The sequence below is a fragment of the Vanessa cardui genome, chromosome 11, assembly GCF_905220365.1.
Source record: "Vanessa cardui chromosome 11, ilVanCard2.1, whole genome shotgun sequence".
Classification (NCBI taxonomy): Eukaryota; Metazoa; Arthropoda; class Insecta; order Lepidoptera; family Nymphalidae; genus Vanessa; species Vanessa cardui.
The window spans coordinates 12,899,257-12,922,264 of NC_061133.1; the positions used below are offsets into that span (position 1 = coordinate 12,899,257).

Below are 23,008 nucleotides of genomic sequence, written 5' to 3' on the forward strand. Positions count from 1 at the left end.
TCTTTTAAAATTGACTATAAAAATTCATGGACATTGATACGTCTCCCTAATTATTAAAGTATTATGAATGGTTAACAAAGATTTTATGAAATTTTTGTTCAACTACCAAAATAAAATTGCAAATAAACAATAATATATTTATTTTTCTATTAAGAAATCTAAGTATATAAAATTGATTAAATAATGAATACAAAAATGTTGTCAAGTTGTAAACGATTTAATTCTGTTTTCGATATTCAAGCACTACGCTGTAAAAAACAAAAGTTGTCTATTATTATGATTTGACGTCAAGAAAGTGGACGTCATCTTGTATGAAAATTCTTTATTTGATTAGTTTTGCAAATTAAACTTGTCTAGTAATTTTGATAAGAGTTTGCACCTACGTTGTGACCAAATTTTATATGATGTGCGTCTAAGAATTTATTAGAATAATTAAAAGTGAAGTGACGGTGACGCTGTCCATTACTGTGTCGGTGATGTAATTTAGGTGATTGGGCGGCTTCCTAGTTGTAGGCCCTACCATGGAAGAATCCTCGTTCACTATTCCAGCTGACGACAATGGTGATACTGAGCTCGACCCTAGAATTCAGGTCAGTGAGTGAAAAATAATGTATTGAGTAACTAATCGTTGCCTTTGTACCAGCAAAGATGAGTGTCAACTTTGTAGATTACTTCGCCAACGAGCACAATGGATATGATATTCTATATCAAAACATGAAATACGGACTGATAGCGAGCAAGGAACTCTCAGAGTATCTCAGAGAACGGTCGAATATAGAGGAGTCTAATTCGAAGCTCCTAGCCAAATTAGCGAAACAAGCGAACAGTAACTGCGCTCAAGGCACTTTTGCGCCTTTTTGGGGTGTTCTTAAATGTTCTGCCGAGAAATTGTCGAATTTACATCAGCACATGTTTCAAAAAGTAAGTGAGCTTGTGAAAGATGTTGCCAGATATGCTGAGGAGCTTCACAAGAAGCACAAAGCTGTCAAAGACTCAGAATCGAGTACACTAGAAGTAGTACTACTAATACAAAACACAAAGCAAGCTTTACAAAAAGCAAAGGATGTTTATACATCCAAATCGTCTGAACTAGAAAAGCTCAGAAAGGAAAATGCATCTGCAAAAGACATAGAGAAAGCTGAGGTTAAAATAAAGAAGTTACACGAAGACTATAGACAGCTAGCAGAGAAATACAGCTTAGTAAAACAAGATTTTGAGAAAAAAATGACCCAAACCTGCAAACACTTTCAGGATGTTGAAGAAGCTCACCTAAAGCAGATGAAACAGTTTGTGAATTCTTATGCAGATATCATTCAAAACAATCATGATCTTATGGGCCAAGTCCATAGGGATTTCAAGCACCAATGTCTCGAACTAACAGTTGATAAACTGTTAGAACAGTTTCTTGTCGAGAAGTACAATGCTTTGGAGAAGGCTAATTTAGTAGAACTACCTCCATCATTACCAAAACCTGGATCAGCTAACAATTCCATATCAGAAGTAGATCAGATTTCCACAGTGTCCAATGGATCACACAAGCCACCTCAACCTGCTAAAGCACCCAAAAAAGAGCCATCATTTGCAACTAAAACTTCAAGAAGAACTACCTCACTCCTTAACTTGTTTACACCAAATTTTCAAAGCAAAGATGAACCCAGTGTTAGTATCGAAGGTGGAGCTCCATGCTCTGCACCTTCAAGTCCAAGTGGAACACCGGCTACTCCAGTAGTTCCAGATAAAGATGATAATATGAACAGAACTACACTTCGAGAGTCCAAATGGTTCCTTCGTAGTAGAAGGACCAAGACTAAACTGAAAAAATCAAAGAAGAAAAAAGATGAAATATCTGAAAATTCAAATGCCGGTGACAAGTCTGATTTAGATGAAAAGGAGGAAGAGGTTGCAACAAAAGATGATCTTATGAACTCTCCAGAAGTTGATGAAGAAGGATTTTGTATAAGACCTAAAGATGAAAAGGGCAGTGGTTATTCCTCTTCAGACTCAGATTCTGAAGAAGAAAGAGAGCAAAAAATACATGTTGAAATAAAGCCAATAAGCAATGGAAGTGCTCCAATGTCAGCGAGCGTTGATGAGCTCAGAGCTACAGTGGAAAACATAAGCTTGTATAAAATTGGTACAACAAGAAGAGGTTCAAATGCAAATACAAGTAAAGCAAGTAGTGACTTATTAGATTTGAACTTCTTCCAAAGTCCTAACCCCAGTAACCCCGCTTCCCCTCATGGCAATGTCTCAAACCCGTATGCACCTTTACAAACAAATCAGTCACATTTACTAGAGAGTCCCACCCCCATTTCTACAGCTGACGTCGGGGATTTGTTCTCTGAGGTCGGCGAAATGTCTCAATCGAACTTTCGAACATCGACACCGACAATATCAACAATTTCTCTACCTCGTCCGCCGTCGAGACGCTCCGAAGGTGATTTTCGAACAGCAGGCTCGTCTGGGTCGCGTGGTCCTTCGCCACTTACTATTGGTATGGCAGACACTATACCTCTAGCAGTAGCATTCCACGAAATAATACACTCTTATTTCAGAGGGACTGAAGAATCTAAATGTCAAGTGAAAATGTCGGGCGATATGATGTTATCTTTTCCGACTGGCATTGTTGGTGTTCTCGCTAATAATCCCAATCCCGCTAAACTTTGTTTTAGACTGAAAAATATACATAGACTGGATAATGTCTTGCCTAATAAGCAGCTGATAAGCATAAATGCTATGATGTCTACCCGCGACACGACAGTCGTTGAGTTTAACATGCCAGCATTGACTTCCCTATTGAAACGGCAGTCTGAAAAGAATCCTACAGCGCAATATTTCAATGTTGACATATTGAAGTATCAAATACGACCTAAGACTGGCGCAGCATCTTGTCCATTACAAATGGTTTCTTATTGGAAGTGCGAGCGCGACCATACTGATCTGAAAGTAGATTACAAGTACAATCTCCACGCGATGAGCCCACCGTCACCCTTGCTAAATGTTTCCGTTTGCGTACCAATGAATGGTTCAGTGAAAAATGTAATTGCGATGCCTAAAACCGCGTGGAATTCTGAAAACGAACAGGCGATGTGGCGCTTTACAGAACTGTCGCAGCATTCAGAGGATAGAGGCGTGGGCTCACTGAGAGCGCGCTTCGAGTTGGCTACTGGACCATCTTCGAAGACTACGATTTCTGCTCAATTCAATTGCGAAGGAGCAACACTATCGGGCATTGAGTTCGAACTCATCGGGAGCGGGTATCGTCTATCTCTCGTAAAGCGTCGCTTCGTATCCGGAAAATACATTTGTGATAGTGATACACAATGATTGGTCCAATATTTTATAAATTTTGCATGTTGAGTATACTGTTGGAATATAAGGCATAGTTTTGGGTCATATTTAATAAAATGTAAATCTTTGGTACCTTATGGGACTGTTTCCTGTCCACTGATATGATTATATTAGATAGCATTATTTGTCAATTTTTCATGTTTAAACTGTTAGTTGTAGTATGACAGTTCTTAACGATTTTTTTTAATTCGAATTATGTATGTATGTTTGCAGCTGCACTAACATTTCTCGAGAGTATAGATGTGCCATTCATGACTATTTCGTAGTCATTATATGTATATAATTTTTTCATGAAATTTTCATACACACTATAGATAATAAATAAATTAAGTGTCTAGTTACTCAGTTCTGAACTGATTGTGTCATCACAAAATCAACATTTTCAATGACTTGTATTATTTTTGTAATCTAAGCGCATTCTAACACCAAGAAATAAAGCTTTAAAATAAATTTTATTGACTATTTATCAACAGCATTTCAATAAATATTAACATTGTTAAATCACTATCTACCTCCCGAGGTCAATAATGAAGATATCCTATTGCTCTATAAATAATATTCAATACATTAACTTCACACAAATATGTATTACATGCAGGTACAATTAATTTTTGTTAGTTTTTTTTTTTATTTATAATTAAACAAGTTTATTACAATTGATTAGTACAGATAATAAATAAGGGATCTAACTATTTTATAACTGCAATTATAGCAGTAATAATAAAAATTTATTATTATTATTAAAATACAGAAACAAAAATGTTGCAGAGGTTTAGTCAACATATTATTTTTGTTTATTTTGAACGTAGATATCTTTAAAAACATTAACAATAAATGTTGCAAGAATAAATTTATTCTTTGTTCCCATCAATTGGATTCAATAACAAACAATTTAATCAATTAAATTGATTTTATTTGAATCTCTTAATTTAATGTTGTTTGTTTTTTATTATAATATAAATATTTTGTCGTCTAATATAACTACTTAACATAACTTAAGTTTTTATCAGCACTTTTCTACCACCGGAGGTTATATTTTTTTTTTTCTTATTAATTAGTTAGTTTAGGATTAATTTGTGTTTAAATGTTTATTATAATCGATGCTTATATAACACATAGTATTCATGTTTAAATTACTCAAATGTAATCTCATTTTTTTTGTATGTTTATGTTCATAAATATATATATAATATATTAATACCTCGGCCTAAAAAATTCTCATAATAAATGGCAATGTAACAAAAAACCTTTACCAATGTGAAGTGTTCAATATTGTAATCATAATTAGCGTTAACTATATACTTTAGTACAACAAAAACCATTCCATTAATATAACTGTTATATATATAAGATACAATACAAATTCAGACGCGTCGAGAAGACCTTTTAGTTTATAAATATCGATTATTTTCAAAAAAATTTTGATTCGTTTCGATAAACAGCTGATACAATTAATGCGTAATATTTTTGTATCGTAAAATTTTACGGCATGTATTATTGAATTGTGTATGTAAATTGATGATAATACGAAATAAATATTAATATTAAGAATTTTAAATGATGTTTGTTTTACCATTGTCATGAATCGAAATGTTATGATGTAAGTATATTTCTTTATATATATGTAGTGTAGGCGCTTTACGTCGTAGGGACAGGAAACGTTTTTCATAAGGTACATAGATAAAAGTTATGATGTATTTATCTAATGTTATGCGTGTGTGATATGATTTTGATCCATAATGTCACGAAAGTTTCCCGTCTCTACATGTTGCTTGTTGCTGCCATTCGTTTGGGATTATATCGTTCGTGTACCGTGCGATTGTCTTAAATATTTCAAAACGTTTCAGGTGGAGTTGGAGAAATTGAACGCGGCCACAGATGAAATAAATAAATTGGAACTGGAGCTTGATGTGAGTTGAAACTATTGTTAAATTAACATATACAAACTCATTGGTTTGATTTTGTCTCAATAAAAAAAGTTCTTTTTTAACGAATGTGATAGTTGAAATCGGTGCTAAAAATACTGGCCATATAAATGGAACAGATGATACATAGATATGAGACATGATACATAGATACTGTTAGTTCAAGTAAAAAAAAATATTTTTTGACTTCAACGATGGTACCGGTAATGCTGTCTCTTTAAATAGGAAAATACTTCGGTAGATTAATTTATCAAGGGACCATTCTTGACAAGGTTTAAACGGTGCTTCCGTTTAACCCTCTTGAAGGAAACCGGATTTTATAACTTTCTTTAATCCTAACAATCTAGGATTTACGTTTAAATTTTAATTTTATTAATTATATGTAGTTATCAGATATTCCAAAAGTAGTCTGTTTCGTTTGATCGCGTTAGTTTGAAAGATTTTAGATGTTATTTGGCAAAGTCTTAGTAGTATAATGTAAATGCAGATTACTTATCTGGCGTGATTTTAATATATAAATACTCCGTTGCCAAATCGCAAATACTATAGGATATATATATATATATAAAGTATTCATCCGTATACAGCTTATGTTCTGTTTAATTTGTAATCTATATTATAAATACGAAAGTAACTCTGACTGTTACCTCTTCAGGCTTTACCAACACTGAACCGATTTCGATCAAATACGACGATATTTTAAGTATCAGCAATGGACTTACTTAATTCACCCCTCGAGGGTATTTGTGACATCGGTAAAGTTTTATAAATTTCACTCGGGCTAAGTTGTAGGTTTAACTTGTACACGTTATATAAATAAATAAAATTAGTTTAGTTTATATTATAAAATTAGTTTTATAAATAAATAAGTCAAAACTGAACTTTTTAACGCTTTAGAAACAGTGGGTTATTTGGTCGTAATCAATGATATGCTTATAAATAAATAAATAATTTACTAGAACATTATTTGTTGTTATAGAAATTATGTAACAGACACAAAATTTCATTTTTATCATTGAAATCGATGTCAAAATTATAAACGTATAGCTTATACATAACGAACTAAAGTTATCTTGTTTTAATTATACGAGGAAGTTGAAAACCGATCTTACAAGGTTATGTGAAAAATATTATACGTTCGGCTATTTTGAACATTGCCGATGTAATGAATGTAATTTTTTTTATGTCCGTTTTAACTACAACGGAATTGTGTGTGAGTGTGAGTTACGAGTTCGATTACGTAGCGCACACCATGCATTGCAGCTTTCTCTGAAATATTTCTCACATCAAAACTGGATTTATAAATCGTGTCCGTATTTCGAGGAGATCGACGAACGTTCGTTTTAACATTCGCGTTTTTTATGCTATTGTTTGGCGGACGAGCATATGGGCTACCTGATGGTAAGTGGTCACCACAGCCCATAGGCAACGGCGCTGTAAGAAATATTAAGCATTCCTTTCATTGCTAATGCGCCACTAACCTTGGAAACTAAGATGTTATGTCCCTTTTGCCTGTAGTTACACTGGCTTACACCTTCAAACCGGAACTCAGCAATACCAAGTACAGTTTGGTAGAATATCTGATGAGTGGGTGGTACCCAAACCGGCTTGCACAAAGCCCTACCACTCAGATATATTCATTTATAAAATTTGTGTAATTTTGACTTTTGATTATCGAGTACGTATTCTTTTATTAATGTAATTGAAAGACAATGTGAGTCAATAAGTGAAAGTATAAACGCTAAAAGCGAGCCTCTAGCCATTGAAGAGTGAGGAGAGCCATGAGTAAGGCCCAAAAGTCCTCCTTCGAGTCAAATTGTAAACGCTCCGTTTACACACGCGTCTGTATTACCGTACGTTTCGACTCTCGCGCATGTCTGAATGCGGCTTTAGATAATATAGATAAATTGTACTTATGTATACAGTGCGTAGACCATGACCATCGTTTGTGCGAAATATCTGAAGCGTCTCAAATATTTTGTTTTTAGTTTGAATTAACATTAGTACAATTACTGGTAACATTCAATTTATTTACAGAATGTTATTAATAATAAGCCATTAATATATTATCTGAATATGTTGATATAATAATAATAATAATCTATACATAGTCTTTTATATGTACCTACATTGTACAAAAAAGTCATATAAGAAAAAACGGCAAAAAGGAGGTGTCGTGTGATATCCCATTGTAACGAATTTATTTTCGGTAGATATTATGTATTAAATAACATGTACGATAAATATTACGACAGATTAATAACGTTTGAAAATATGTATATAAATGGCAAGAAATGAGAAGTTACTAAAACGCCATCTGAATTAAAACAATAATAAAATGTAGGCGGTATAACGCTTTCCTTACTTAATTTTATGGATTTATGCCATTTAATTTTACTGTAAGTCGCTTAAAAGAGCTTCATTGCAAAAATACTTACACGAGATTAATGTTTGAACTGTATCTATTATCTAATATATGAAGTTGGTATGTGTATCTTTGTACTGATGTAATATCAAGTCGTTTGCATGTCGTGCGTGTTCAGCTATACCGACATTTTCAAACACAGTTTGGCCTTATGTTCAATAATCACAGTGATTAACTTTTAAAAATGTAATTCAAGCACAAACGAACCTCGATACAATGTTTATGTAATTGCTTAGAAGTTTTGAATGATTGATCTACATATGTATGTTTATTTTTGTACATATCGAATCTGGAATCCAAGTCATAATATACGCTTATGACCAGTATGAACAGAATATATGTAACTCTAGTATACCAATGACGAATTACATTTACACTAACCTAGGTAGGGTATATGGGAAAGTAACTCTACCTTTCTGTTGTTCTATCATGCCCAAACCGCTGAATCGAATTTGATTGAATTTGATTTAGACCAAATGAAATCAAAGTAAACTTTATTCAAGTAGGCTTTTACAAGCACTTTTGAATCATCATTTTACAATTAAGTGAAGCTACCACCGGTTCGGAAAGTAGATTCTACCGAGAAGAACCGGCAAAAAACTCAGTAGTTAACCTTTTTTTTTTATTGAAAGACAGTCTTTTTATGCCTCATAATTGTCAACCAACCGAAAATATTAATCACCCCTTGTAATGCCAATGCGCCACCAACCATTTAAATTAAAATGTTATGTCGGGTCGGCATTAGAAATTCGCATCCCGAATTTGATGATAGTAGGGGTTGTTTCTTAAAGGGGTTGTTCCCCTCTCTCGAAATTTACCACTCCCAACCCGCGGAAACCCATAGTTTTTTTTTAATGTGCGTTTAAAGTTACGTGTAACGGATCGATATTTTACATTATAATTAACCTTAAATCATTATTTTTATGTTTATTAGCTTTTTTCTGTATTATATTTTAACAAATACTATATTAATTTATAGTAAAAAAAACGTGTAAAAATTTAATTTAATTTTGTAGTGAAGTGATATTTTTGTAAAGAAAATAATAATCACCCAGAAGATTTTAGGAACATGATAATAGAATACAACAATACAACATAAAATATAAAAAAGATCCATTTATCGCATTATTAAATGTAGTCAAGTATATATACAGATAAATGGTTCTTATAAATTTCTAAAATATACCTATTGTTGTTTCTATTTTTCACCCAAAATTAACAGCTGTGAGGGGCACAGGAGTGGCGAATCCACTCCGGCAACAAAAAATAGTAGATACTTATAGTAGCTAAGGATAGGTTAGGCTAGGTTAGATTTTATGACCAAACGCTGCGCAAGCCGAGCGAGCGAAGCGAGCGTGCCGCGGCAGCGGCCGGCGCAGCGCCAGAAATCACATTGTATACCAATAATTGGAATTTTATATCTCTCCCCTTCCAAAATTTAACTAACAGTACGAATTTTGATGATTTTAGTATTGAAATTTAAAAATTGAAGAAAAAAAAAACTAATGATTTCCGCGCGGGGGGAGTGGTGGTGTAGGTACTACACCACCCCCCCTTACCCCCCACCCCTTCCCCAACCTTAAATTCGGGATGCGAATTTCTAATGCAATCCCGTTATGTCCCTTGTGTCATGAGCTGAGATGGCCCAGTGGTTAGAACGCGTGCATCTTAACCGATGATACGGGTTCGAACCCAGGCAAGCACCACCATATATATGTGCTTAATTTGTGTTTATAATTAATCTTGTGCTCGGCGGTGAAGGAACACATCGTGTGGAAATCTGCATGTGTCTAATATAATCGAAATTCTGCTACCTGTGCATCCACCAACCTGCATTGGAACAGCGTGGTGGAATATGTTCCAAACCCTCTCCTTAATGGAAGAGGAGGCCTTATCTAAGCAGTGGGAAATGTACAGGCTGTTACTTTACTTTGTCCCTTGTGACGGTAGTTACATTGACTAACTTACCCTTCAAATCGAAACTCAACAATACTAAGTATTATATTATTATTTATCTGCTTGGCGGAAGATTGATGAGTGGGTGGTACCTACCCAAACAAAACTGCACAAAGCCCCACCACCGAGTAAATATTAGGTTACTATTAATACGTAAAAGGTTTATATAAATCGTATAATTAATCAAGTAATATACTAGAAACTAATGTTCATTGAATATGGAACGGATCTCAGTGTAACGCTTGTTATGGTAAGTGACTCAGGACTAGAGTCTTGTAGAATATGATTTACCTTTATCGTTCCCTAACAAGGTCTAAACTTCCATAGCTTCATGGTATAAGAATTTGAAAGTCTACTATGGTTTCGATATATACGATAATATGAAAATCGTTCTTGTCATATCAATTGTATAAAATGGTGAAACGGTGAAGCGACGCTACGGTGCTAATACTTATTAGTTATGCTAAAACCTTGTCTGTAACGCGCCGCATCTCTTAGTATAAACTCCTATGTTTAGAGTTTTTTTTACTTTTTTTTACAGCCAGGCATTACAAAAAACAATGTCTCCGCTTTTTAATATATATATAGTATAGATATATTACTAGAAAAAAAAAATCACTTCCCATTGATAGTATTATATGGACAGGGCTGTATTCTTGGTGGCAGGGCCATGTGCAAGCCCGTCTGGGTAGGTACCACCCTCTCATCGGTTAGTCTACCGCCAAATAACAGTACTGAGTATTGTTGTGCTCCGGTTTGAAGGGTGAGTGAGCCAGTGCAACTACTGGCACAAGGGACATTAGATCTTAGTTCCCAAGGTTGGTGGTACATTGACGATGTAAGGAATAGTTAATACATATTTCTTACAGCGTCATTGTCACTTACCATCAGGTGGCCCATATGCTCGTCCGCCAATCTATACCATAAATAAAAATGCTTCTATACATACGTATATAGATACTGGTTTTCCTTATACGACTTAACTTTGTCCGGGTAAAATTAGTTTTTTATTTACTTTACGACGAGACCGGGATGAACTTCCATCCACCGACAAATACAAGAAAAAAGTTACATCTAAATTGGAACAACCTTTTTGGAGCTTCATTACATACACACGTACAGAAGAAGTTAGTTTTTAGTTGTAAGGAATGAAAAAGTAGCATATGTATTTCCTCAGAGTTCACACTTGCTTCGTAACAAATTTCATCAAATTCTGTTCAGTATTTAAAGAGCAACATACCCGCAGAGTTCCTTTCGCATTTTATAATATTAGTAGAAACATAAATATTTACATAATTTTATTTACGATGTCGATCTATAAACGAGTATATACAACTTTGTAACTTGACCTTTTTAAAAAAAATTGGCATTCATCTGTTTTGTATTTTATTCAAACAAAAAGGTTTTATAACGTAATGTATATTGTATAGTGTTCTTGACCGTTGCGTAAACGAGATAAAAGGAAGCCAGTGTCACCTGTTCCGGTTTCTAAACTACGCCTTACCGTTTGTAATACTACGTTACAACGCAGTTACCCGTATAAGCCAGCCATGACGAGATGCATTTAGTACAATTTAAATTAATAGAATGCTATGTGCGTTAGGCATTCGTTGCGCTGATAAACATCTATATATAGCTACAGCCTCGCTGGTCTATTGACTAGTTTATAGTACAAAGTCCTGGATACAACCTCGGGTCGAGTCAATGCAGTATATTGAATTTGTCGTCGAGAAATCCACGAGAAATTTGAGAGTTATCAGTTTTTATAGCGAATGCCGCAGGTCTTTCGCCTGAACTCTCCGTGTCAGATTGCCAGTCAGATTATAAAAGACCATCTGTTTAGAGGCACTCACTTAAATTATGTACCAAGTAAAGTCAGCTGTTAAAAGTCGAATTAATTATAGAACTACTTATATCAATTACATAATTTTATACATCGCAATCAGAGCAATTTTTAAAATTATTATTATTTATATCTTATAGAAATCTACCATTTCTCTGATATAAGTACATTATTCAATATATTTTTGTAAATATTTTTGTAAGTTACTTATTTTTTTTTTTTTATTATTCTTTATTGCACAAAAAAAAACATGTACAAAGGGCGGACTTAACGCTATAACAGCATTTTCTGCCAGCCAATTATAGCCAATTATTAGCAAATTTTTCTTTCTACGTCATAAATTAACTTAACTTTTGTCATTTCTTTTTTCTCTTCTTATTTTTACTTATGTGGTGTGATCCAAATAAAGACTATATTGTAACTACAACGAGCTCGATAGAAATACGGGGTCAATTAGCAGCGTACGCAGCGGCCGCGCCCGATTGACAACTATAAATATGATTTAAACATGATGTAATATACGAATTCAACTCTGATATAAACCTACCTCACAAGAAATAAGTCCTAAGGTCACGAGGATGCGTTACAACATATACCCTTTTACAATAAGCCATTTAACAACACCTGTTTGTGTGTGGGTCAAATCTTGCATCTAAATTTTAAACCAGTTTTATCAAACTAGCTTTGCTGAAATTTCGCACACAGTTTTAGTGTTGGTATATTTAATTTTGTCAAACAGTTAAATTTATTCTTTTAATATTGCGTATAAATATAATTTAAAAACATATTACAAAATTGGAAGCGTTTTTAAATCCGTTTAAATTATGTGCTTCTTTAATTTGTATTTGTAGCCATTAGTCAGGTTTAGTTTTTAGCAACGCTTATGATATCATCGAAAAAACGCTAGAGTTCACTTACATATCGATGCGATTGAGATTTTTTTACAGTATACCATAACATTTTTATTGGCATACAACAACAACAACAGCCTGTAAATTCCCACTGCTGGGCTAAAGGCATCCTCTCACCTTGAGAAGAATGTTTGGAACATATTACACCACGCTGTTCCAATGCGGGTTGGTGGAATACACATGTGGCAGAATTTCTATGAAATTTGTCACATGCAGGTTTCCTCACGATGTTTTCCTTCACTGCTGAGCACGAGATGAATTATAAAGACAAATTAAGCACACGAAACAGCGGTGCTTGCCTGGGTTTGAACCCGCAAACATCGATTAAGATTCACGCGTCTGGGCTATCTCGACTCCTCATGGCTTCATTGGCATATTGACAGATTAAGCAGAAATATCATCGAGATTATACGAAATAATATCTGTATTGGTTTGCTTTTTTATCACAAATTTTATGTGCTAGAGTATTATAACATTGAACGTGTGGTATCAGAGCATGTTCTATTGACTAACTATAATATAATAAACTATAGACTAAGTAGACGAGCAACATCAATGAAATCGTTTTATATAAAGTATATTTTGATTTCCAATCAAATAATGAGCTGAGATGACCCAGTGGTTAGAACGCGTGCATCTTAACCGATGATTGCGGGTTCAAATCCAGGCAAGCACCACTATATATATGGGCTTAGTTTGTGTTAGGAAACCTGCATGTGTCTAATTTCATCGAAATTCTGCCACATGTGCATTCCACCAACCCGCATTGGAACAGCGTGGTGGAATATGTTCCAAACCCTCTCCTTAATGGAAGAAGAGGCCTTATCTCAGCAGTGGGAAATGTACAGGCTGTTACTTTACTTTTACTTTACTTTACTATATTTTGATTTGGATTTAGCTTTAATAGGTGATAAGAAAATGTTCTATTACAGGAGTCCATGAAGACATTTCATCTCTTGTTGAATGAGACGTCACGGAGGCTTCAGGCCTTAACAAAACGCCTGGGGACTTGTGTTGATAAGTCTCGGCCTTATCACGACGCGGTGAGCGCGGCCTCAAAAGCGAGATCGGAATGCCAGCGCGCTGCCGTTCAGTTCCAGAGAGCTAGCGGTGAGCTACCTTATATACAGTAGTTGTTAAAGAATTTAAAATACTTATTGAATACACATAAATGGTTGATGATAGTTAAATTTTAGTAATTTTTTATTGTGTGCAAGTGTATGTGTGTGTGTTAATTTTTCGTAAAGTATTTAGATGGTTACAAATGGACCCTAATTGGGAAGTAATATAAAGTTTATTTCACCCACTCAAGGTTGGGTTGAGCAAGTTGGTATATCGGTTGTATATTGGATTAATCTCTAGGTATCTATGGTCTGTATCTAATGGCTAAATATAATACCGCAAATACCCTAGTCCAGGGTTCAAATCCCACGTTAAAGTTATTTGTATCGAAAAATTCTCAATAACATTTCGGAGTTTAGAAGTCGGAAGAGTACCCTACCCTGCACTCCAAAACCTCGGCACTTAGACCTGGTATTGAGATGCGTTGGATTTTCTCAGGTCGATCCAGTAGCAACATTAGGCATTCATCTTAAATAAATAATCACAGTATGTTATTGTATTCGGTACAAATTGCAAATATGGTCAATATGTTTAATACACGATTACTGTAGTCAGTTTGTCGGGCATTGTATCTTATCGTTGCGATGGCAAATTGTTCGTTTCCTGTAGGGAGTGTTGCCTTGGTTCGCTACAAGGCCAGTTTACGGTCAAGGACTTTAAATTATAATGCGGTATATTTGAGAACACGCTATGCTATCTTTAGGAAAAAAAAACACTTTGTTTGTGAATGTTAAGTCTTATCTGTTAAGCATGCAATTAGCGTTAATTATCATTTCAAAGATTTCTGTATGTGTTTATGCCGACTTATAAATGGTGCTGATAGCAGTGCACCAGATTTACAGGAATATAACAATCCGTAACTGCTTATAGACTGCTTGGCTTGAATTTCAGTTTAAGTTAACGTTATTATTTAATCTTGTCTAGAATATCATTTATTATTCGATTTATTTAAGAGTGTGTCGAGTACAAACAAATTATAACTCTTTATAATATGGGTATTGATCCGTACCGGTTTTACTCGTGTGCAATTAATTTATAAAGAAACTAGCTTGTTGCCCCCGGATTTGTTCGCGTTTTAAGGGTTGGTTTTCACATGTTTGGCAAAAAAAGTAGCTATGTCCTTTCCTGGAGTTCAAGTTTGCCTCATAACAAATTTCATCAAAGTCTGTTCATTGGTTTGACAGTGAAAGAGCGACAGATATACAGACAGGGTTACTTTCACATTTATAATATTAGTTTATATTGATATGGTGTTATTTATAACACTCGGGAACAACAGCTTTCTAACATTGTAGAATTGATTTATTAGTTCCGGACTCACAAACAGACACATGATACTTCGTTATCTAATTATACATATTAGTATTGATATATACAATTCAAATAAAAATTTTAACAAAAAGAAAAACCTACTCCAAACGAAACACTATTTTAAAACAAAATTATGTATTCAATACATTTTTTAACAGTTCTCCTAAGTAAAATGAACTGAAAAATATTAGACTGTTTAAAAGGCGATTTACGATTATATAATGAAGTTACAATTATTGTTATATTTGAGTCGATGTCTGTCAACTAGCTTTGAACAAAAAAAGATCCAAAAGATATCAAAATCCGTTTACCCATTGAAAAGTTATGCGGTAACAACCATAAAAAAATATACAGACGAATTGATAAACTTCTTTTTGAACTCGGTTAAAGAGTTCTTTAAGCCAACATTATTGCAGATCTAGATGGAATTTAACCGGAAAACCGTTCTGTCGGTAACACATATAAATAGCTTTAATATAAACAAAAGCTGTTTTATTGCTTTAAACAATCTTTTACGGGTAACGTTTCCCGTAAAAGATTGTTTCCCGGGAAAGGTATGCCTATGGAAATGGAACAGTTAAGAGCTTAATACGTCTATACACAAAGAAAATCTCGGATATATAAGAAGTAAAAAAACACTTTTGTTAAAGTCCCACTGCTGGGCAAAACCCTTCTTTTTGATTCCAACACGCTACTGCAATGTAGTTTTAATCCACCAGAAAAATTTCATTTTTGTCACGTTATGTAACCGTTTTGCCGTCATAGCATTTATGCATCGTACTATAATGTGTTTTATGTAATATTAAATAACGTTCGGTTAAACGAAACGTTTTCATTAATTACTTCGGTGTTTTGTACTTAATTATATCAATATTTACTGTAATTAAAGATTTTATTTATTATGTAAGTATCTATAGTATGTAAATGTATATATTTATAATTTGTATGTATATTATATTATTATATAATTATATATTTATGGAATTTTTATTTATGTATCGTATATATACATATATATATTGTATCTATTTTTTTTTATGTATTAAATAATTTGTACACCCCTACCATCCTATCTCTCTCCTCTACCAAAGGTTGCTTGGAAGAGATCGCTGTTTTAGCGATAAGGCCGCCTATTGTACATTTTTCTATTCTTTGTTTTTGTAAAATTGTTCCTATTATTTTTGTCTATATTGGTGTGCAATAAAGAGTATATATATAAATAAAAAATAAATATTTAATTAGAACACATTACGAAAATTACACTGAAAGTTATTATATATATCTATAGATATAAAAAAAAGAAAGACCACAGTGCACGCCCACTTGGAGAGGCCTATGTCCAGCGGTGGACGAAAACGGGCTGATGATGATTATAGATATATAGATAGACAAATTAGATAATTAGATTTTGATACCCTAACGATATTTGTAGTTATTTGTTATAGGTGCTCCACCAAGAGCATTAAGTATATTGTAAGATTCGAGTAGTATAGTGCGCGATCTATAATGATACAATTTGTCTGACGATGTTAAAACAATTGACTCCACTGCGGACGAATGTTCAAAGTCATATCTTGGATTGTTGTTTTAACAGAAATAAATACAATATCATAAATTTAAGTATATAAAAAACACAACAAAAATGGGAAAATATAAAAAAAAGAGATTTTTTTAACCAATGATAGTAGCTGTGTCTTAAATAGGTGTCCTGAATGTACCGTTCGGCTTCCAATGGGTTCCAAAAACGGAACGCTGATTTTCAATTATAGTTATGTCGGGCTGTGACAATCAATACTAATATTTAATATAAATCTGCCGTAGTACATCTATAATGCCGTTAACTGACATCTGATCGATTTTCACTTTTGATATCACAATAATAAGAAAAAGATTCATTACCGACGTATAAGTATACGCGGTTTTTTGATGTCTTGATTAGTTTTGGTAATAATTATATGGTCTTGTCATCAATAAGTTACATTTACATTTTTACCGCCTTATTTGATCGCAACTTGAACTTGAAATTACTCGAATTGAATTTGGGTAAATAACGGCATTTTAGGTAAACCACTGAGGAAATAACGGAACAGCCTGTAAATTTTCTGGAGAGGGTTTGGAACATATTCCACCACGCTGTTCCAATTCGGGTTGATGAAATGCACATGTGGCAGAATTTGGATGAAATTAGACACATGCAGGTTTCTTCACGATGTTTTCCTTCACCGCCGAGCACGAGATGAATTATAAACACAAATTGAGCACATATATATAGTGGTGCTTGCCTCGGTTTGAACCCGCAATCATCGATTAAGATGCACGCTTTCTAACAAATGGGCCATCTCAGCTTCTGGTTTACCTCCAAAACGTATAAATATTTCGGCGGAAATAGTTAAACATAAAATAACAATATAATATTCATACATAAAAATATAAAATAATAATCTCCAAGATACTACATCAATATTTAGTATTTATTCTTACATTGTGCCTCAACGTGTTCCTGTGAAAAAGGGTCTTGACGGATAGACAGATGGACGAACTGACAACGATGTGATCTTATAGGGTTTCCTTTTAACCTATACCTAAATAAAACGAAAATTCAGTAATGTTCATTCAAATTCTTTACATTCTGTGACAACATTCTTAGTCAAAGCAGGTGGCAGGTGTTAGCTATCACACGTGTATTTTTTGCCACGTCATATATACGCTTCGTAAGAAAAAAAAAATATATATTTCATTTATAATACTGTACTAAGGATTAACATCATTACTTTGCTAAGTCGGTCAGTTATAATTCGAGATAGCATAGTGGTTAGAACGTGTAAATTTTAACCGATGATAACGCGTTCAAACCCAGGCAAGCACGTCTTGAATGTATTTATAATTCATCTCTTGTGAGGCGGTGAAGGAATACATCGCTAGGAAACCTACATACGACGAGTTTCAAAGACAATCTGCCACCAAGCATTGGGGTAGCGTTGTGAAATACGCTCCAAGCCTTCTCATTAGCCCAGCAGTGGGAAATTTACAGGTTGTTAGTGTGGTCAGTTAAATAAGTTTTTAAATAATAGTTTACTATTTGTATAAACATCAATAAGCCGTCTCATCCCAGCCCGTACGTATGTAGAGCATTCAATTAACTTTAATTTGCATAAGTGAGCGAATGAACGTATAATGTTACGTGGAATTACGTAACGTGAGCGGGAACGTAGCGGGACTTGAATTTTTTATCACGAACGCATCGGAATGTAGGTTAAGTGATTTTTGTTTTGCGTTATATTTTTACTTTTTAAAACAGTCGTTTCAGACCGCATTGAAATATGTACATTGTACAATTCGCCTTTTATAAATTTCATGTTTTTGTGCCAACTTCAATTTTGGAATGGATTTTTTAAATTAGTGGCTTATTATAAGTTACGACACTGGTAAAGTCTTGTTCGAATCCGAATTGACTTGGACTCTTAATACAATACAGTTTTATCTGGAAGTTGCTTCCGCTATTGAAAAAATCTCTGCTGACATTCAAGATTCGAAGAGTAAATCTCTTTATTTCCTCTAAGACCGTGGTTTAGTCATTGACAAAAGTAAATGTGAGATAATTAGGTAAGCAGTAAATTTGTTACCGTAAATTCATCCAATTATATAAATAGGGTAGTTTAATTTTTCTTTTATACCAAGCAATGTGCTGATTGGAGTATTTCTGTAGAAAACATTATGTTAGGTCTTTAACCCCAGTCACTTTAAATTATTATTAAAAATATTTGACAGTAAAAATCCTTCATTCCATTACTAGTTTATCCTTTAACAGGATCATTTGTTTTATAGAATAATTTGAATTCAGAAGGCATCGCTCAACAACCGATGCGGGTATTGAGCTCATTAAGAATATCTATGGAGTAGGTATGTGTAATAATAGTAGAAATATTCATAGGATGCTTTAGAAGTGTACTGAGACTTATCTAAAGCCTTTCGTAATGTGGAACATATAACTCTAGCATATATGTCATTAAGTAGGAGGAGGATTATTTGTTCTACAAATAATAGATTATAAGTTAAAAGGTGAAGTGAAATAAAAGATTTTCGTTAGGTTTCAGTCGAAATGGATTCTACAAGGATCAATTCATGGACCCTTTCTCTTCCCCGTTTCCATAAGTCGCCTTTTAAATCCTAGCTAATAATATATCCTATCTAATAATCGTAGCTTATTTTTATTTGCTTATATTAATCTCAATCAATAACTATGATAAACAAGATATCCTGTTATCTCACTCATACATACTAGTACTATAAATCTACAACATAACGTTTACTAAGAAGAAAAATAAGTAAAAAAAATCTTTCCTAAATTATTATCTAATCATGCTATTAATGCGATAAAATCAAAACATATAATACTTTTTTTAATATTAAGGCTTTAAACATATCACGAGTGGCATTGATAAGGAAATCGTTCTATTGTATTATGTAGTGATTCTTTTGATTAAATACACGTTTTTGACCGCGGCTTTTCAGGCAGTGTTAGGTACTCAATGTGCTTTTCTATCTGGATGGTTGGTTGTGTAGTTCATACGTGGTAAATCTTTACCAAAATATCTAAGACTTGACATTTTTCTTATGGTATGGGTATATTAAAGCCGTGTCACCTTGTTCGTCGCTACCATGTATCAACAGTAGATATAGATGCTAGATGCTTGTAGAACATATTGAAATAGGTAACTTTACATAGCTTGAGAAATTATTTATACCTTTTACTTGGCGTCTTCGAAAATGTAGACTATCATTACAAGACTACAATTTCTAACCTATAAAAATAGATTTATTTTTATAGGTTAGTGGTTAGTTTCATCGTAAATAATAAAATATTTCATATTCAAATATGGTATATATTACAACGATGATATGCCTGTATACGTATGAGATATGATAATTAAATATGTACATTCAAAAAGCATATATTATTACAGAACGACCAGACAAACATGCGGCGCAGATAAGATTTGTGATCAAATATACATAAAGTTTAGTTATCGGTGACCTTGCTGTAATAAAATTTTAAATGATATCAGAAAGCTGAAAATATTAACTTTGTGATATTTTATTTTTCTTTATGAGCTAATATTTGACTCGTTGGTCGACAGTACTCGTGTTTTAGATGCCAAACAAAATTATTGGATTGCTGTCGCGTAAATTAAGCCTAAGGTACATATTTAGTTCATATTACACTCATGTGTCTGGTAGAATAAGTAGAACCATTGGCTCTATGTAGATAATGCCCTTATACCTTCAGCTAGTGCTAGCTACTCAATTAAAAATACACGCCGTGGAAAATCGAGCAGAAGGATCTTATGATATTCTCTTTGGAATTTCGATAAGTTTAAATTATATGTTATGTAAATGTAATTACAGAGTTACACGCAGCAGCAAAAGAGACGGTGACATTAGCGGAACAGCGTTTTGTAAGCAAGCAAGATGAGTGGCAGTTCGACAGCAACTGGCAGGAGGTGCTCAACCATGCCATTATTAAGGTAAGATTACCTTTCGCGTTCAGAACATACTCTGTCAAATGTAAAGTTTAAGCTATAATAGATCATGCTCTCGGCTAGTTCACTTTGAGAACGATCATTAAGACCAAATTCGCTTAGGGAGACAATTTGTTACATTAAATAGTGAATCTGTGTTTATAATTCATCTCGTGCTCGACGGTGAAGGATATCATCTGAAATTAGATACATGCAGTTGCATGCATGTGTATTCTACCAACTCAGCATAGGAACACCTAGGTGGAATATGTTCTAAATCTTAACCTCAAAGGGAGAGGAAGCCTTAGCCCAGCAGTGGGAAATTTACAAGCTGTTGATGATGACGATGACGATGAATTAGTGAATCAAATATGCTAAACATTATTTATTTTCTAACACATTATAAGACAATTTTCTCCAATTATTTTAATAATTGCTAAACGTTTTTGTAATCAGTTTTTACTAATGTACTGGATTTTAAAGAAGGTATATTACTATATTAGTAATTAAGAATTTATGTAAATTGCCGAAATATGTAATATCTTGGAGTAATCAGTAAAAAATATTGCCGATATAAATGTTTTATGTAAATCCTTATTCTACTTACCCGAAGTCGGATCAGGTAGCTAGTATATAAAAACGAGACGGTGACCTTTTATTTGTTTGTTAAAGGTTATGGACGCTGAAAAGAGAAAAGCGGAAAGCGGACGCGAACATCAGAAAAAAGCGGCCGCTTATATCATTGCTGAGCAAAAGGTATACGATTGATACTACGGCAATTATTAGAGTAAAAATACTTCAAATACAAATGACTAAACCAACAAAATGTTTTAAATTCAGGTAACGCATTTGGAAGAAAATTTAAAACGGAATATTATAAAATCAAGAGGTTATTTTGAGGAGAAAAAGTTATGTGACGAACAGTTACAAGCACAAAACGAGAAGATAGAGAAGTTACAGCGGCTCATCGCCGACGCTAAGTTTAGATACTCGAAGTCCCTCAAAGCTCTCGAGGAGATATCTGAAGAGATACATCGACGGAGAGGAGAATACCCACCGGACAAAGATACTATACCAGTCGGACCCAGAGAACCAGGAGTTGGAGCTGAACGAGACCCAGTACATGATGAGACACAAGGAGAAGTAATCGAAAAGGATGAAGAATCAAGTCTCCAAGAACTGAGAATGCGAGTCAGGGAACTAGCTCTCAAACCGATAGATAAAGGGGACGTCGAGACAGACGAAGCCTGGGCTCAGGAACTGAACGAAACTATAAATAAACTAGATCAGCTGCTGATGATGAAGGAGACAAACCAGCAGAAAAGATCCAAGTTCACCGCCAGCTCGCCGAGGAACGCCAGCGCTCCCTCGACGAGCACGAACACGGCACACAAAAATCACCCACCAAGCGATACGTGGAAAACCGAATCAAATTTATCGCGTACTAAGTCAATAAGTCGAGAAGTTATCTATGAAAATACGAATCCAATAAGTAAGACTGAGAAGTCTAAGAGCATGATGTCTTTAGACGTGCTAGCATTAGCCAGGGATACTACCATGATGGATCGCGAGTCGTATCTGAAGGCCGTCATTGAGGATAAGTCCCCCACTGGCACGTATACAGAGAGCAACTCCGATAGGAACGAGAGTCCTGATGATATCCTGATGGTGGAATGCGACTCGAGCGACTCCAATCAGAATCCGGTCATAAGAATGACCAGCTCCACGATAACGGACAGTGATAACAGTTAAATTTAAATCTGAAGATTTTGGAGGAAAATGTCGAATTTATTTCTAAAATGTCTGCACTAGATAAATGTTTTACGATACGTTATGGATTTTTGTAATGATGTCAATTTGATTGTTAGATTTGATATAAATGATGAAAATTATGAGCAAAAAAATGTAAAATTCAATACTATATTGGATAGTTAGTGGTTGTGTAAATTTTTAAGTGTTAGCTGTAGTACTTAAGGTATCATCGCACTCCTTGATTGAATAGTATTTTTTTTTTGTTACTAAACGCATGTAAAACATATGAAAATGATTTCAAATGCTACGTAACACCACGATAAATCATACTTATGATAAAATTATTATGGCGATAGGCTACATCGTCGTTGCTTCTGCAAAAGTCGCTATGTGTTTTTTTTTTTATATTTTTCAAATGTTCCACCGTTTTAATCATTATTTTCATACGCACGAACTGTAAAAACAGTTTTGTTTTTACTTCTATAGTTGAAAAGTTTACAAATTTAGCTTTGCGATATTCATACATCGAAATTTTCATATATTTAAATAACGATTAATGCGGCACAGCAGTCGTAAATATGAAAAAAACACATAACGACTTTTGCAGGAGCAACGACCATATGCAAGTTTTTTCTAAATTATTCAGTGATGACTTAAAAAAATAGTGTTTTTGTTAACATAGTCCAAAAAAACTAAATGTTGTGAATTTGCATTTTACTTGTAAACTATTGGAGCATCAATCACTCAGCAAACCCTGATATCAACATCAGGTGCAATAACGGTAAGGTTTCCCAAGAGTCAAAATATTCATACTATTGATATGATTTCCGAATTTATTGTACACCTATCATTATACTGCAGTGAAAATTTTGAGCACGAATTATTTACTTTTT

The 23,008-nt window shown here is 33.9% G+C and overlaps 2 protein-coding genes across 3 annotated transcripts; both read left to right on the top strand.

Moving 5' to 3' along the window:
* Positions 1–260: 260 nt before the first annotated feature.
* LOC124533889 (SH3 domain-binding protein 5 homolog) lies at positions 261–22,269 on the top strand. 2 transcript variants are annotated; one of them, XM_047109445.1, is made up of 6 exons: positions 261–590; positions 5,199–5,261; positions 13,344–13,521; positions 20,251–20,369; positions 21,036–21,119; positions 21,204–22,269. In XM_047109445.1, exons 1-6 carry the CDS (start codon positions 522–524, stop codon positions 22,113–22,115), a joined length of 1,425 nt encoding a protein of 474 aa, XP_046965401.1. In that variant the 5' UTR covers positions 261–521; the 3' UTR covers positions 22,116–22,269. The 2 variants fall into 2 exon arrangements, with proteins under 2 accessions (XP_046965401.1, XP_046965400.1); XM_047109444.1 differs by lacking the exon at positions 261–590 and having other exon boundaries at positions 4,957–5,261.
* LOC124533888 (F-BAR domain only protein 2) lies at positions 586–4,909 on the top strand. Its single transcript, XM_047109443.1, has one exon. The coding sequence runs from the start codon at positions 649–651 to the stop codon at positions 3,325–3,327; it is 2,679 nt and encodes an 892-aa protein (XP_046965399.1). The 5' UTR covers positions 586–648; the 3' UTR covers positions 3,328–4,909.
* Positions 22,270–23,008: the final 739 nt, after the last annotated feature.

Coding starts and splice junctions, on each gene's coding strand:
- LOC124533889 (XM_047109444.1), top strand. CDS start 5,091: ATGTCACGAAAGTTTCCCGTCTCTACATGTTGCTTGTTGCTGCCATTC. Junction 5,262..13,343: donor AATTGGAACTGGAGCTTGAT/GTGAGTTGAAAC, acceptor GTTCTATTACAG/GAGTCCATGAAGACATTTCA. Junction 21,120..21,203: donor ATATCATTGCTGAGCAAAAG/GTATACGATTGA, acceptor TTTTAAATTCAG/GTAACGCATTTGGAAGAAAA.
- LOC124533888 (XM_047109443.1), top strand. CDS start 649: ATGAGTGTCAACTTTGTAGATTACTTCGCCAACGAGCACAATGGATAT.